Source organism: Plecotus auritus (genome assembly GCF_963455305.1).
Source record: "Plecotus auritus genome assembly, chromosome: 7".
NCBI lineage: Eukaryota > Metazoa > Chordata > Mammalia > Chiroptera > Vespertilionidae > Plecotus > Plecotus auritus.
Window position 1 is genome coordinate 28,240,752 of NC_137774.1, and position 17,590 is coordinate 28,258,341.

Below are 17,590 nucleotides of genomic sequence, written 5' to 3' on the forward strand. Positions count from 1 at the left end.
ATATTCTAGCTTCTACGGCTTAATATCCCTCTGCAGAACTCACTGTATTATGTATAAGATGGACATTTGCAATAATTTGTGTTTGTTCAGTAGCCTGAAAGGTAGGGAAGTATGTAACACTTATTAAGTAAGACTTTCATAAAGAATAAAGGTAAAATAAGGGTAGGTGCTTGAATAGGGTTTATTTCTAGCCAACCCCACTCCCCCCAAACCCAATTCCTGGTATGCACCCTGTTCCTCCATGAGGCTGCGAAAGGAAGCACTGGTGTAGCGTTAGATTTTTCTTATCTCTACTAACTTGATCTTTCTGATCTCCAGGAGATAAGTACTCATTCTTGGAAATAAGTTTCTAATCTGCTGTTTTAAAATGAATAAAGTATAGAGTTCTTCCTAAATGAAGATCTGCTTAAAATGTCTTCTTTGTCACATGTAAACATACTATATTAAAATAAGGAAATGGAGGAGGTGCAGTGTGTGCATGTGCGTGTGCATGTGCGTGTGCGTGTGCGTGGTGGGGCAGGGGTGGCTATGGAGCAGACAACCCCGGGTCTGTGTGATTTTCCTGCTGTGTAACCTTGATAGGTTTAGTCTCCTCTCCACACAGTTTCTCAGACTGTAATGGTGAGACAATGACGCCCACCATTGTCCTTTGGGAACCAATCTGTCTTATTACCTCTTTCCTGCTTTCCTTATGAGTCGATATAAAGGTCAAAGAAAACAATTGATGACCTTCCAAAGCACACTCCAAGGGGTACATTTTCTAGACCGGAGTCCACTATATAAATGTAGTGTCTCTTTCTATTCCTTCCACAGGAACTGTGAGTTAGATCTCAGGGCAGGCAAAGGACTTGTGTATTCCTTCTCTTCTCTCTTCTGCTCGGGGGCTATTCTCCCACCAGCAGGAGGGAGCCCCAGGCCAGGCTAGTGTTCCGTCTGCAAAGGACAGCCGCGTAAGCCAGCTGGTAACAGGCCATGGGGCACACTCGCTCTCTGCTGGCGGTCTCCTGCTCCCTCCTTTTCCTTGGTAGTTGGCGATGATCCTTTCGTATCCTTTCCTCCTATGACACTAGTTGGGCCCTGACCTCACCTTTTGGTTGGAATACACTGACGGACGGCTAAGGCTAAGTGTAGCAAAGAGTCCCCACAGGGTCCACACTCATTCACTGCCATTTTCCAAATGCCTTTGAACTCAGAACCCCAGTTAATAATGAATACTAGTTTGCCTTTCTTTGACCAGGCATTTCTTTGGGGACCTTCTAGAAGACAGGCATGGCTGAGGGCAGGAGGCAGCTAACCACCATCAGAATACCATCCTTATAAGAGCCGAGTGGTGTCCACTTTCCACATTGTTAGGAGGATTTAATGACACGATGCATAGAAAAATAAACCTAACATATGCCTGGCTATTCGACACCAGCTAATGCCCAATAAATGCTTATTTCCTTCGCCACCCCCATATCTTTTCCCTTATTTGTTACAAAGTTATTATGAGAAAGAAACCAAAGCAGATTTGAATGCTGTTTTCCATTTTCCTGCCATCCTGAAAGCCCAGTGATTCAATCGTCCAAGAACTAACCATAGCTAACTCAGCATATCAGAGTGAAACTTCCCTTCCAGAAGAGCTACGATTCTGGAAGTGAATAGTAAGGGGCTAAATGTGATCTATGCATGGAATTCCTGGGTCCTCTGCTCCATCAGTCCCCTTGCCCTCTGTAGGTTACAAACCACACCTCTGCTGTATGAATTACTTTTTGCTGGAGACCACAAGAAAAAATATATCATGACAATACTTTGACAAGTTTACCCCTAATTTTTTCTTAAATATTTTCAAATATGAAGCTTTTGAATTCGCAATGTTGTTAATAGTTAAATTATTTTTCATGTTTGTTTTTTTCCCCCCAGCAAGACGATTTCTCCATATTGTAAATTTCTGAGTACTTATTGGGCACCTACTATGTTCAAAGTTCTATGCTAAATGCGTACTTAACATTGAACAACTTTATAAAGCAGGTAATATTTCCCTGATGGGAAAACTGGGGTGAAGGGAGATGTTGGAATCTGTGTCAAGTCATAGAGCCTGAGAATCCAAAATCTGGCTATTGTTTTGGAAAATACCTGCACATCTGAAAGGACAGCAAGAATGCCTCCCTCTTCCTCCCCAAATGCACAGCAGGTATTAGTTAAAAAGGACAACTCAGGGAGTCTCTTGGGATCTTAGGAGTCTGTCAGGAGTCCCCCTTTTTGCCCTCAAAACCCAAATCTGACATGAAAAGAATGGTCCCAAACATAGTGGAAGTATACCAGATTGCTTTGTCCAAGGTAAAGCTAACCAGGTCAGCAGCTAGAAAATGTATTCCTTTCAAAGACAGGTCTCTATTGGCCACAGTCTAGTCCAGTGTTCGGCAAACTCATTAGTCAACAGAGCCGCAGTTTGCCGACCACTGGTCTAGTCTATTAGGGAGAATCCTGGAGTTAGAAGACAGATTCTATTCTGGGTTGGTAACTTCGTGGCTGTGGATTTTTGGCAACCACTCTAGGCTCTTATTATCAAACAGGGAGAATAAGGTACATATAAAAGGGTGTTCTGAGAATCCATTAAGATAGGCTTGCTCATATACCATCTCATTTGTCTCTTCAATTACTTATTCCCTCAGTATTATGTAAACTCCATGGTATCAGGGATCTACTCTGTATATTTCACTATGGAATTTGCAAGGCATGAACCACTGCCTGGCACATGGCAAATGTTCAAAAAGTATTTGCAGGTAAATGAACTGTGCAGATTGTAAAGCATTAAGAATGTTCATTCTTAGAACTATTATTGAGGAGGGAGTTTTAAGTGGGGCTTTCATTAGATTAACTTTTCACAAATATTAATACCTTAAGCCAGAAGTGAATCCAAGCGGTCACTATTTAAGTTCTAATGATGACCATGTTCCAATTTTTTGATGTTCCCCTTGAAATTATTTTTTAAATTTTGTTCCCCAAATGATATCTGATATTAGCATTTAAATCACATGAAGTGAAAATGGTGAGCCTTCATTTCTTGTTTCTAATTTCTGTAACCTCCAAGAGGGTGTCTTGGTTTTGCTGATTCGTCTGCAACTCCCAGGTTCCCGCCAGATGTGAAAAACTTGCTTACTTGGAGGAGACGCTTGTACTTACTTGATGAAGTACTTGATTCCATCTGCTGTGTAAGCTTCCTCCCACCCATAAGGTAGACCTAGAGTGAAAGGAAGCCGAAAATACACTCAATACGATGACAAAGATAACTTCGAGGCGCAGACACAGACTCCCACATCTTTACAATGATTTGAGACCATTTCTTGAACAAAATAACTTCCTAGAAAGGAGGAATTAAAACAATTCGGATGAGCTTTCCTACTCAGCATCTTGTAAACGTCATACATAAGTCCTGAACAGATAAGCTGCTTGTCATTTACATGGTGAGCATGTTTGTCAGCCAGATTCAAGTACAAGTTCTGGGTGCAGGGGATGGTTTTTGCCTGGAGGCAGAAGGGTGGACAAGATGGCCTCTGCTCGACTCTTCTGGCTCTAAAGTTCTTTAATTGGCTCCCTTTGCATCCTTGCACCTCAGCTCCACGGGGAATGGTGCATGCATGCCGGATCAGCACAGTTTGAAAGCAGCTTTTGGACAAGACAGAATTCCTTATGAACTTTAAAAGCTTAGCAAAGTGATTTACAATGGATTATATTTTGTTAATTAAGAATTTTATTCACTAAACATAAACAGCCAGACAACTGGCTGAACTTAGCTTCCATTTTTGTCATGGGATTGAGAATAGTTAGCTATAAAGAGATACAGACTGCCCGACTGGTGTGGCTCAGTGGTTTGAGAATCGACCTAGGAACCAGGAGGTCACAGTTCAGTTCCCCATCAGAACACATGCCTGGGTTGCAGACTCAATTCCCAGTGAGGGGCCTTCAGGAGGCAGCCGATCAAGGATTCTCTCTATGGTTGATATTTCTCTCTCTCTCCCTCTCCCCTCCTCTCTGAAGTCAATAAAAATATATTTAAAAAAAGAGATGGAGACTAAAGTAAGCAAGCAGTTATTTGGCCATGTTTCTGTTAAGAGTATGTTTTTGTCCTCCTCATACCATATTGAGGGAGTCACATTCTCTTATATTACAATTAGAACCCTCTAGAACAGAATGGTTTCCATCTCTCTACTCTATCCCTGGATATTGCTAAGGAGTTTAACTGACCTTTCAGATCAGTCCTTGATACTAGCTTATCATGGCTCCTTCGATGGGTATAAGATAGATTAACGCGCTACAGAACGGACTCCATGTGCAGGAAAGTAACTGGGCTGTAGCCACAAACCATTAACTTCCATTTACCCAAGTCTTAGCGGGAGGCAGAGCAAAAATGCAGGAACTGTGACCATCTGATGAAATAAAACCTTACTCTGTCACCACTGCTTTGTAGAGGATGTTCTTTGAGAACAGCTCTCAGAAGGTTATTTTTATAATGAAGGAAAACAAAACAAGCTTTATTTTATCTTGATCTCCAGTCTTTTAACACAAGTTGTATACAATAAGACCCTGTCCAAAAATTCGTAACTATTTCCTTCCTAAACACAGGCCCCCTAGGAGTTTCTTTTCTCTCTCAAGGAATAAATGTTCCTATTTTAAGTAGAAAATGAGCACTTCTGGGAATTCAGCATAAGCAGTTGACAGGCTTCTTTTTTAATTAATTAATTAATTAAGTTTTATTTTTTAAAGAAATACATTTTTATTGATTTCAGAGAGGAAGGGAGAGGGAGAGAGATAGAAATATCAACGATAGAGAGAATCCTCGATCGGCTGCCTCCTGAAGGCCCCTCACTGGGAATCGAGTCTGCAACCCAGGCATGTGGTTCCTGGGTCGATTCTCAACCACGGAGCAACACCTGCCGGGCTGACTGGCTTCTTGAAATCCCGCTAAGTGACACTATATGCCTCCTCCAGTGCCCACTGCCAGCTGGTCCTCAGCCAGCCAGACCCTGATAAGCTGCTGTGCTGCGCCTGTTTAAGTAGATGTATTTTCTCCACGTTTTCTGTATGTTTGCTACAGATCACTTCCTTCATCACTGACAAGCCCTTATCTGCAACGAAGGATCTGATGATTATATATAAAAACCCTGTTTTCATAACAAAATTGCCCGAAATACCAGGATTTCTGATCAATAAGGCAAAGATATCTAAATGTCTAGCCGAAAGGCATCCCAACACAACCAGGACTTTTGTCTAAATAATTTATTTGTCTGTCCAGCACATTTATATACATACTCCTCATTTCTCAACTCATAGATTTTAATGAAGAGGAGAAAAATGTATACTTCAAAGATAGTGTATTTTAATCCACAGGGTCATCTAAAAATCGAGATTGACACTGAGATGCCACATCTGCTAGCCATCAAAATCAAATTCCTGCCCAAGTTATTTTCTTACAATTATTGAACAGGGACTATAACTTCATAACAGATTTATTAAAGGGACCAATTCATATCTATTTAAGTCAAATGGTTATTCGATGACTGTAGCTATCAAGATATTCCTGAGTATTAAATTATATATATATATATATATATATATATATATAGTTTATTTTAGGATAAAGTCTCTGTTATGAAAAAAATAAGCATTTCTTTTTAGAAGACTGAATGGTCCTTTTTTTCCATGCAGTTAATATATAGACTTGGAGACTAAATTGATAGTAACTATCTCTCAGTGGTATTTCAGTAATAGAAAAGACAATCAATGTCCAATTTAAACTGAAAAACAGAATACACTGGTAATCCAAGTAGCCTACATTATACAATAAAAGCGCTTTTGATTTCCACAAGCTTACTAGTATATGAGTACAATGAACTCAGCTTTCCACTAGTAAAGGTTTTTCTTTTCTTCACAATAAGTAACTGGGGCATAATTATAACATATTAGCTAAATACTTTGTATTAATAATTATTGTTCCAAGGCATTAACATTTTTCTACATTCCTCATATCTTTATACTTGCAAATATATAATGCTTCTATTTTTCTTTTCTTTTCATATTTGTTTGAAAGTTGTAACAACTATAATCACTTGAAATAGTTTTTGATTGGAAGCGTTGGTGAACCCTCACATAACAGTCTCTTCATTAGAGATTTGTTTCCAATCAAACACTTCATGGTGATGACTCTGAAATCTTCACGAGTATCGTGCCAAATAAGAACATCATATGTATTCAACTTAGACTATTGGCTGTCACCTAAATGTCACATATCCAAAAACAAACTCATCTTATTCCCACACAAAATCGTTCCCTTCCAAGTTCCCAGTTTACTTATGTACCAAGATTCTCTTTGTCACGTTTGGCCCATGCATTAAATATTTATTGATCATTTACTAGGTGTTCAGCATTTTACTTGGTGCTCAATATACAATGACAAACAAATAAACATGGGACTTGATCTGATGGAGCTTTAAAAAGTAATCATAAATAAAGAAATCATGAAAAACAGGAATAAGTATCATGAAGAAAAAGTATTGACTACTATGAAAGACTAAGTCATAGCACAGACAAAGGCACAACTCCCTAATACATAAAGAACGCCTACAATCAGCAAGAAAAAGGTCAATGACCAATAGGAGTCTGTGAAACATGAGAAACAGTTGGGACACAGGACTCAAATGCACTTAAACATATAAACATATGCTTAGTTTCACTCTTAATAAGAGAAATACTAATTATACTATTAGGAGAAGTCATGGGCATCATGGTAGCACAGATTAAAAAGTAGTTTAATATACAGTGTAAAAAGCATTTGACATTTTGAGTGGAAGAAAGGAGGGGGGTTTCTTATTGAAGAATAATTTCAATATTCTTTAGAGTATTGAAATCATCAAGTTAGAGAGCTTAATAATTTCAGTATTCTAAAGAATATGAAATTCATCACATAGTGTAATTTTCACTTTATTTTCAGTCAGAACATCTAATTCTATATGTAATGTTCCTCAATTACAAGTTGAATAACATGAGAAAGTAACCTCGTGGAGTCTCAACTTTTTCATCTATCTTGCCTAGCTTATATGGTTACCATGACACTCCTATTAGATAATATATCACTATACAATGATATACAAAAGGAGACCATTACTCATAGTCATGAAGAGAACAGTTACTCCTTTTAGTTGTTGTTGTTATTATTATTATTATTAATCTTCACCCAATGATAGAGGCTATTTTTTCCCATTGACTCCTAGAGAAAGTAGAAGGGAGGGAAGGAGGAGGAGGAGAGAGAAAAATGCTTACTGCTCTTAACTAGATCTTACAGTTGTGTGTGTAATTACTAGTATAGATCACATTAATACAAAAGAAGAGAGAGAATACATAAAAAGGATTATGGCAAGTTAAATTTAGGCACAGTGAAGTTGTGCAGGTAAGGTGGTTTGGAGATGGTGGAGTCCAATCTCCAGATCCCATCTCTCAATCTGATTTGGACTCTCACCCAAGCCTATCCCTGAGAGAGCTGGTCAAAATCTCCCTCACACTTGTCCAGCCTGTGGTGTTTCTCATCAGTGCCACTGGATCCTTGCCTGCCTGGACCCTGATCTGTCACAAAGTCTACTCCACACTTTTTCTACTCACACTGGTTGAGTGCCTGCTTTCCATGGCCTCACACATGGAATGGTGACCAGGTCCAGCAGAGGGCCTCACACATGCACACTGGGTACACAGAAATAGTTGTTGACTGACTATGGAAATTTGCCTCCCATGAAGGCTGATGGCTCAGTGGATCCTGCACATACTTGAAATGTTCTTGTTATAAGCAAGGCCTTTGTACTCACCAGGGGAACTTTCTTACAAATATTTGTACAACTGTTATTTGTGGATTTTGACAACAGGGTAGTGGACGACCAACAGACATTCAGTTTTAGAAATGCTGTCACAGACCAGATGAAATGAAATCAAGATCATTTATGTTTCCTACCCTCAGCATAAGTAATGCAACTTTAAATATCACTAGTTCCTAATCATGTAGCATTTTGCTGTTAACATTATTGCCTTTAATTTTTTTTTATAGTGTGGTTATCTGAAAATCTATTAAGGATCTCACATTACTTACGGTAAAATTTGAAAAATATCATAAAAATAAAACTTCTTTTGGATATTTGTCTTTAAGCAGATTTGTTTAAATTTTTATTAGATGTATTTTCAAAAAATACTTACTATAAACACCTTACACCAGCAGGAATGGTGCTCCCTCTGTGCACCCTCCCGCAGCTCCCCTGGCAGTCATCTTCCCCTGCCCGGTTGGTACTTCTGTGGTTTGTACCAGTTTCTATCACAGCCCTTATCACTCCTTCATGTAAAACATGAGTTCCTTGAGAGCGATGACTATATCTTATCTCTGTATCACTTTCTGGTACACAATATGGTCTTTGGTGCATAATAAATGTTCAACAATGGTTTGTTGAGTATTCACATTCCAAGAAGTAAGACCCAGCTACAGATTTTTAAAAAAGCAATATTGCTTGGAAAAAATTAGAGAAAATGTGGCATATTAGGACTGCTTTCAGGTGACAGTGACAGACTACCCAGTTGGGTGGTGAACGAACACAAGTTTATAGTTAAGGAGCCTGGAACTTGCTCAATAATAACATCAAGGCCCGGGTTCTTTCAATCTTTCTACTCTAGCATCCTTAGTGCCACCCTCCATTTGCAGAAATACCTCCAGGGCTACAGACATATCATATCATATTGAAGGTAGGAAGGAAGAAAATGAGGCAGTCTCAGCTCCATGTGTTCTTATCCATTACTTAAAAACTTGTAAAATAAACTGATAAACAAAATAGGTCCAGAGACATAGAAGCATGGAATAGACTGATGAATCTCAGAGTGAAGGTGGGACTGGGATGGTGGGTGGGGAGAGATTAACTGGGGCCATGGTCAGCAAACTGGGGCTCGCGAGCCACATGCTGCTCTTTGGCCCCTTGAGTGTGGCTCTTCCACAGAATACCACGGCCTGGGCGAGTCTATTTTGAAGAAGTGGTGTTAGAAGAAGTTTAAGTTTAAAATTTTTGGCTCTCAAAAGAAATTTCAATCATTGTACTATTAAAATTTGCCGACCACTGAACTGGGGAATTTATATGCATACTAGTGACCCGGTGCACGAAATTCGTGCACATTAAAAGGTGATTAATTAGAGGAAATAATTTAATATTGCATTTGCCCTTTCTCTATAATAGAAGTGTCAGAGATGAAAGAAAATTAGTAAAATGTATCTGAAAACCTTCCTCCTGTCAGAGTCTGGGGTGCACCACAGGACCCAGAGTCAAGTCCCCACCCACCCACATGCGCCTCAAAATCGCTTGAGACCCAGACCCAGCCGCCCTCCCCACCACCCATTGGCCTAGATCCAGACCCGGCCAGTCCCACCCTTGTCAAGCCCCACCGGGCAGGGGACGTAGCCTCAGGTCCCTTGGCCCAGTGCCAGGATGGGGGGCATGGCCTGAGGTCCCCCAGCCCAGACTGGGGCAAGGGGCTTGCCTTGAGGTCCCCTGTCAAGCCCCTCTGTGCTGGGGGAGCAGCCTGAGGTCCCCTAGCCCAGCACCAGGACAAGAAGTGCATTTTGAGGTCCCCCGTCAAGCCCCACCGGGTGCAGGGCGTGGCCTGAGGTCCCCTGTCAAGCCCTGCCAGGTGGGGGACATGGCCTGAGGTCCCCTGTCAAGCCCCACAGGGGGCAGGAGAGGGCGTGCCCTCAGGTCCCTGCTGATTGCTCGTTAAGGCTCCTTATGGGAACCTGGCCTCAGCTGTGGGTGCAGCCATCTTTGTGACAGAGTGATGGTCAATTAGCATATTCCCTCTTTTATTAGATGGGATATGCATAGCCCATGGACATAGACAATAGTGTGGTAAAGGCCTGGGAGGGGCGGATGTGAGGTAGAAGGGGTCAAGCGGCGGGGGGGGGGGGGGGGTGGGAGGGGGAGGAAGGGCACATCTGTAATACTTTCAACAAAAGATAAGTTAAAAAAAAAAGTTCCTAAGCAGACTGTCCTTCACATCTCATTGGTCAGGAATGGAGGAGGCAGAAAAAGCAAACGTCTGACTTTACAGTTTCGAATGTGACAGACGTGGCAGGGCAAACACTGAGTCTGCCATAGATGCCATAAACAGACAGACAATAGGATGATAGTAATTAAGATATTAAGGCACCAGGCTTGTTAGGATGAGTGTGTCTGAGATCTTGAGGACCCTAGGGCATCAGTGCAAATGGAGATAGAGTTAATAATTCATGTTGAGATATGTCCTCAAGACTATGGTTGCTTACAGCTGGCTAAATAATGAGATGTCTGTTTCAATCTTGCATCTCATAGTTCTTTGAGTGCTTCTAAAATTATGACAGTCTACCTTTATCTTCCATGCACCCCAACTTCCTTTTGGTTCCATTACTGCCATTCAAACTTCTCAGAGCCAAATCTTAAATGCTATATTCTCTATAAATGCTTTCCTGATTTGAAAACATTTTCCCTCTGTTAGTACCATTCATACAATATGTAATATCTTCCATTTCACTTTGTGATAATTTGCACAATTATTTTACTCCCGCTTCCAGAAGACTGCTAACTCCTTGAGGGTACCGAGTCTTCCTCAGACAAACTGGGATCCAATATAGCATTTTCTTTTCTTCATTTTTTAAAATGATGTTTTTATTGATTTTTAGGAAGAAAGGAAGGGAGAAACTTCGATTATCTGCCTCCCGCATGCACCTCCACTGGGGATCGAACCCACAACTTGGGCATGTGCTCTGACCGAGAATGGAACTGGCAACCTTTCGATGCCTGGGACGACACTTAACCTAACCAAGCCAGGGCCAGAAGAGCATTTTCTGAATTGAATATTTAATTCATGCCCTTTCATTTGCTTACTCAGACTCTTAGTGTTGGAAGGAAGGAAATAGAAGGGAAGACGAGGAAACAGAAGAAAAACAAAGCCACCGTGTGCCTGTGGTGATGGCAAAAACTAGATAAAAGTTTCCATTCTGGGTTGAAAATGGCATTCCCTCTGCGTGCAACGGCTAGAAAATAGTGCCTCCGCTGAGCTGATGGAACTCTAAGGGCGTGGAGCTTATAAGGCTAGTGGTCCTACAAAATATGAAAAAGGCACTCCTTACTCTAGGAAACATGGGCCTGTATAGGAGCATGCATTTGGGTTGTATTTCAGCCCCAGGTACACCCAGGACCTTTCCTTTCTGTGCAAAATGCTTTGCAACAGCCATATAGAAGGGATTTCAGAAGTTCCATGGTTTTTTCTTTGTTAATCCTGACCCGAGGATACTTTTCCCACTGATTTAAAGAGTAGAAGAGAGGTGAAGATAGGGAGATGGGGGGGGGGGAGAGAGAGAGAGAGAGAGAGAGAGAGAGAGAGAGAGAGAGAGAGAGAGAGAGAGAGAAGAGAAGAGAAGAGAAGAGAAGAGAAGAGAAGAGAAGAGAAGAGAAGAGAAGAGAAGAGAGAGAGAGAGAGAAGAGAAGAGAAGAGAAGAGAAGAGAAGAGAAGAGAAGAGAAGAGAAGAGAAGAGAAGAGAAGAGAAGAGAAGAGAAGAGAAGAGAAGAGAAGAGGAAGAGAAGAGAAACATCAGTGTGAGGGAGCTACCTCCTGCATGTGCCCCTGTAGGGTGGGGATCGACATGCAACCCAGGTATGTGCCCTGGACTGGGAATCAAATCCCTCAACCCTAGCCAGGGCTTGGAAGTTTCATTTTCATTCAATATATCTACAACTCTTTTAGGATTTGTCCAAGCTCTGTAATGATGGCAAATACAGGACTTTGCGTTTTTGGATAGGCCTAATTGTCTAAGGTTCTTGCTCATAATTGAGCCAAAATACGTCTTCCTGTTGTTTCTATCTGATGGCCCAAAGACTTAACTTCTGATTCTGTATGTAATAATCATGTCTTAAAGCACTGTACTGGCATGGAAGCTGCCTTGTAAGCAACACACAAGTAATGGAATGACATGTAACTATTTATAGGCAGGGACCATGAACATGTATTTGGTTATCAGACATTTGTGTGTACTAGTACATGCAAATACAGGGTGTCCCAAAAATATATATACACACTCTTAACAGCTGATAACTCACTTAATTTTTGACTCCTTTTCAAGTTTAACTGATTTGAAATAATGGGTGAAGCCAGAATAAGCTCTGAACAAAGAAAATTTATCCTGAAATGCCACTAGATTTTTTTTAATGGGAATACATAAAAGATAAAGGTTACAGTACAAAACTGCAATGGTAGCGGAACTGAGGGCACACAAATACCAAACGAAATGATTCTAGATATTTGCAATTCCATTGCTTCGTGTTATCTGCATTGCCTGGACCAGAATGGTCATCAGTTTGAAAACAGGCTTTGACCAAAAACATTATTCATTTCTGTAGATCCTTTTAAGTTTTGAAAATGAATTGTATGTTAATAAACACTGACTTTATAATCATTCAAAGTGTGTATACATTTTGGGGGACATCCTACATATGTATTTAAAATCCAATAAATCAAATTATCATTAAAAATATAATTTATAAACCCTGGGAATTTTAAACTTCATTTCTATTCGCGCCCCCCCCACCCCCACTGGATCCCAGTCTTCTATTACACTCTAGTTTATGATCTACCCACTTTAACCACTTGCCATCTCACAATGACTACTGACTCTATTGCATGTGGAATTTAAAAATATCATTATTGATTAAAAATTATAAATGTATGGAACAGTAAGGGCTGATATTTAAAATGTAACAGTATTACAAAGTTTTCTTTCTCATGTCCTCTAGGTATCTTGGGAAAGGTCTGAAATTAATTGAAAAGAGAACTTCAAAAAATAAGGAGGGAAACCCTTTTCATTTGTAGTCCTTTCTCCTTGAGAGGCATGCTTTAGTAACCTTAACTGTGGTTATGTGTTAAGAATAAAAGTGAGATTATCAGGTTGGTTTGATTTAATGAGCAATCAAATATATTCTTAAAAGTTATCAGTATGATTAAAGCAGAAAAATACAAAGGCTAGGTGATAATGCTTAGAAATTTCAAACCATCGAAAGACTCCTTTCCCTTGTTTGCAGTACTTAAATATCCAAACCATGAAAGAAAAGGATTATACTTGTAAGATTCCATTTATTCAGTAATTTATTAATATAGTTTAGTGATGAACATAAGCTGAGTTAAAGTTCATCTTGGTATCACTTGATATATGCTAGAACTGGATACAAAGATACTTGGTTACAGTAGAAGATCAACCATCAGTTAAGGTAGCATATATGTAGTGGGTATAAGGTAGCAGATATATTTTTATTTCATATACTTGTATTTCTCTACTTTACTTCAAACCAAAACATAGAGATACATTCAGTTGTCAATCTTTACTAGGTCAAAGTCTTTCCTTGGTTGATTAGTCCTCTGATTAGGATTCTGTATAGGTTTTTCTTTCTTTTTTTTTTTTTTTAAGAAACCACACTCAGAATGCATGAGATGCCATTTCCAGTTTCTGTTTCTTTAAAGTGGACTGAGAATTAAGAACAGATATGAAACAATCTCAGAGCAGAATTCTTATAGACGTTTATAATTTCCCCAGAATCGTTTACACATGATTCCCTCACATCTGATCAGTAGCATGATTAGCTCCCCTTTATGAAATCTCTCTAAAGCATTCAACTTATTTTTTGTAAAAACACCTTTTTCTTTCCACACTCACATTTCATCAACTTACAAATTATACAATTACTTTATACTGGCAAGTACAACTGGCATGAATCATTTTGCACATAAATGCAACCAACTCTGATAATAAACTTTAACCGGTGGCAGTTCAGTGCACGGCAGTACCAGAGAGAGGTTGTTGGGAGCAGACAGCACCCATGCACAGCAGTTTGCTTTACAGAGAGAATGGAGCGAGTTAGTTAACTTGGTTGAGATACTGTCTACTTTTTGGAGAAAGTGGTTCTAAAAGATAAAAAATATATGGAGTCTTTTGTAATTATTGAGAGTCATTTAAAAAATTTTTACTATCTACTATGACAATTACTTAACTAATCAGAAGCATGCTTTCAAAACCATTCCGTTTCTCTTTCCATTGATCTTTCTGACCAGTTCCTTTAAGTCTGATTTCTTCTTTCTCTATGGGCCTCTAAATGTTCTAGGGTACAGTCTTGGATCCCCTCATTTTTCTACTTATATTCGTATCCTAGGGAGCGCCGTGACTTTCAGAGCTTAAAAAACCTATATATGCTATGGCTCTCAAATTTGGCCAGCCAAACCCTTTTTTCTGACTCCAGACTAATATAAGCAAATTCCCAATAGCATCTCCACTTAGATGTTTCACAGGCAAATGATACTTAATTTTCCGCAAAAATAAGTTTTATTTCTCCAAAGCTTATCCTCCCTGAAATCTTCCCCATCTCACTAAATACGCCTATTCTGGCTCCTTTCATGCCTTGGGGCAGGCAGCCATTGGCCTCTGCCTGGAATGCTGTCTTCTTGTGCCACTGTGGCTGGCTCCGAGTCACCCTGGAAGTCTTGCAGCTTACCAAGCAGACAATCCTGACCGCCCCTCCATTTCTATCAGAGCAGGTGCACGCTCGCCATCAGCCACAGCTCTTGCTAAGCTAGAAATCACACATCTATTGATTTTCCTGTTTATGGTTTGTTTTCCCAACTAAACCATAAGCTCTTTGAGAACAGAATCATGTCTCATTCATCCCTGTCTGCTATGAACCTAGCAAAATGCCTGACATGTAGTAGGCTCTCAAGATTGTTTGCTGGATAAATACATAACACTTTATTCTTGCTCTTTAGAACACTCACCATAATTTATAAGTAACTTATATGATTAAACTTTTTAAGAAGTCCAATTACTCCCCCACCAAGTATACCCCCCGAAAGGCCATGCCTGTTTACTCCCCCAATCAATATCCGTGTCTGACACATCGTTGGTACTAATCAGTATTTGCAGACGAAAGGAAGGGAGAGAAGGGCAGAAGAGATGTGACAGTGTGACTAAGAAAGAGAACAGACCCTAAAAAAGAATGCTTCATAGTAATACTCGGAGATTATGATAACAATTCAAATACATTCAATCCCTCAGTTGTTTTGCCACATAATGCAAACATCTGTCCTTTTGGAAACACAAAGTTTAGCAGATGAGTCAGTATTTCACTGGTAAGACAGATGCTGGATGCCATTTAGATCTAGCTGAAAGGATCATTTTATTTTCTGATTATTAGTCCAGCCAATTTGGATAGACCTGTTTCTTTAAGACACCTAATTCTTAAATGAGTGCTGTGCTTTTTAGTCAAGGCCAGAGTTGCATGGGAAGGCTTGACTCTGTGATGTATGTTCAGTGAAAGAACCTGAACTCTGTCCAGTTTCCTGACAGTGATGTGATAGCATAATTGTCACCTTAAGACCTCTGGTCACTATAAAAATATAAATGGGCTACAAAGGAAAATTTCATAACTAGTCTTTTTTATACTAAGGGTTAAGCCAAGAGAAAAGGTTATAGTATGGATGAATCTGCCATATCATTTATCAGTGGCAGAACTGGGCAGAAAGCTGTTTGCTTTCCAGAGTAAATACTTTTTTTTAAATAGTGAGATTATAATAGTAGATTCTTTGAAGAGAATAGATTTGAAAATATTTGTTTAGTACAATAACAAATTAGAGAGTTACAGTTTCTGCCTACCAGAATTCTAAGATTACACTCGACAGAGAAATAAATTTCTGTATGTATACAAAAAAGCATATTATTAAAAAACAACTTAAGAGTGAGTCTTTAAATATTTACCTCCCAAGAAATTTCCCTCTAGAAAGATTCTTAATTATAGTTAGCTTATTAGCTCATCTGCATTATAATAGCACCATGTACTTGTTTTCATTAATAAAAGGTTTTGATTAAAAACTGTACACAGTTAGTGCCTCTATGTAGCTGACTCATATTTTATGATTAGTGGTAGGTGTGCAGAGAGGGAATACACTGGTTTTATACAGGAAATACTACAGAGTCTTGAAATCTAGGTCACATACACAGCACAGTTATAACCGAAGAGCACAGAAGCCCAATGTTTGCTTGTCTTCTACTCAAATAAGAAAATCATGTTTAAACAACAGTTAACAATTAACTGCTTTGTAATTATACTTGGTTAACGCACATTATAATTAGTTATAACCACAATTATACTTCTTGGCCTCTTCACAGTCTTAACTTGCTACCTTCATATTCAAGGAAGCTTATATGCAATGTGTGCTAAGAGCAACCACTAGACAGAAAGCCAGATAATAAAATGTGTGCTTGTGTGAAACCTTTTATCTGGAAATCTCAAAACTGTTTCAAACACCAATTAAATTTCTAAAGCATCTTAGGCAGTGGAGTTGAGATGGGGAAATTTGACATGTCACATTAGGTCAACAAGATTTTTATGCCTTTATCCTTTGAATGTGTTTATGGTAAACATATATGTGTGTGCTATGATCTAGGCACTGATGGTCTTTGGAAATAACACAAACACAATGAAATACTTTATCGATAAAATATTTAAGCTATGTTCTCAAATGCAAATATACTCCCCAGCAATGTTTTGAGAACATTTATCAGGTCTTTGGAAAACGGTAATATTTCCCTTAGAGCATTTAAAAAATTATGTTTATAAATGTGTATGTTTCATGAAACTTTTAGTCCTTGAGACATAAGAAAGTAGCTCAGATGTTTTCAGTTAAATATAAACAGTCAAACAAGGCATTATTTCCTGAATTTGTCTTTTTTAAATATATTTTTATTGATTTCAGAGAGGAAGGGAGAGGGAGAGAGAGAGAGAGAAACATCAATGATGAGAGAGAATCATTTTATTGGCTGCCTCCTGCACCCCTCCCTAACACTGGGAATGGAGCCTGCAACCCGGGCATGTGCCCTTGACCAGAATCTAACCAAGGACCCTTCAGTCCACAGGCCAACACTCTATCTACTGAGACAAACAGGCTAAGGCGATAAATAAATATTTTTTAAAAAACTGTGACAGGAGTAGAGAATCAAATATTCCAGGGAACAGCTTATCCTATATAATAAAAGGGTAATATGCAAATCGACCGAATGGCGGAACGGCTGGTTGCTATGACGCACAATGACCACCAGGAGGCAGATGCTCAATGCAGAAGCTGCCCCCTGGTCGTCAGTGCACTCCCACAGGAGGGGCATCACTCAGCCAGAAGCCGGGCAAGTGCAGCGTGGGAAGCGGGCCGAAGCCGGCAGCAGACATCCCCCAAGGGGTCCCAGAGTGCAAGAGGGTGCAGGCCAGGCTGAGGGACCACCCCCCCAAGTACACGAATTTTCGTGCATTGGCCCTCTAGTTTTAATATAATTATGCCATTGCATTTTTATTAAAGAGAAAACAAACAGTGGTTTCTACTCCAAAGAAAAAGGGGGTAGTCAAAACTTCAGAAAATATACAAACAAAATGTTCACTTCTACGTGTGAAACAGTACATAATTTGTCATTTTTTAAAAGAAAACTTCAGGGTGATGAGCTGGGTCAAGATGCCACACAAATGCAACCTTCCTC

The 17,590-nt window shown here is 39.5% G+C and overlaps 1 protein-coding gene across 3 annotated transcripts in view; it reads right to left on the bottom strand.

Annotated features, from left to right (window-relative positions):
- STXBP4 (syntaxin binding protein 4) overlaps positions 1–17,590 on the bottom strand; it is a 123,160-nt gene that overhangs the window by 16,108 nt on the left and 89,462 nt on the right. For 2 of the 3 annotated variants that reach the window (XM_080682382.1, XM_080682384.1), the window contains one exon: positions 3,166–3,223. The exons of the other annotated variant lie outside the window; for it this stretch is intronic. In XM_080682382.1, the coding sequence (XP_080538508.1) occupies positions 3,166–3,223 (58 nt within the window). The remainder of the gene's footprint in view (positions 1–3,165; positions 3,224–17,590) is intronic. 3 annotated transcript variants of the gene reach the window in all.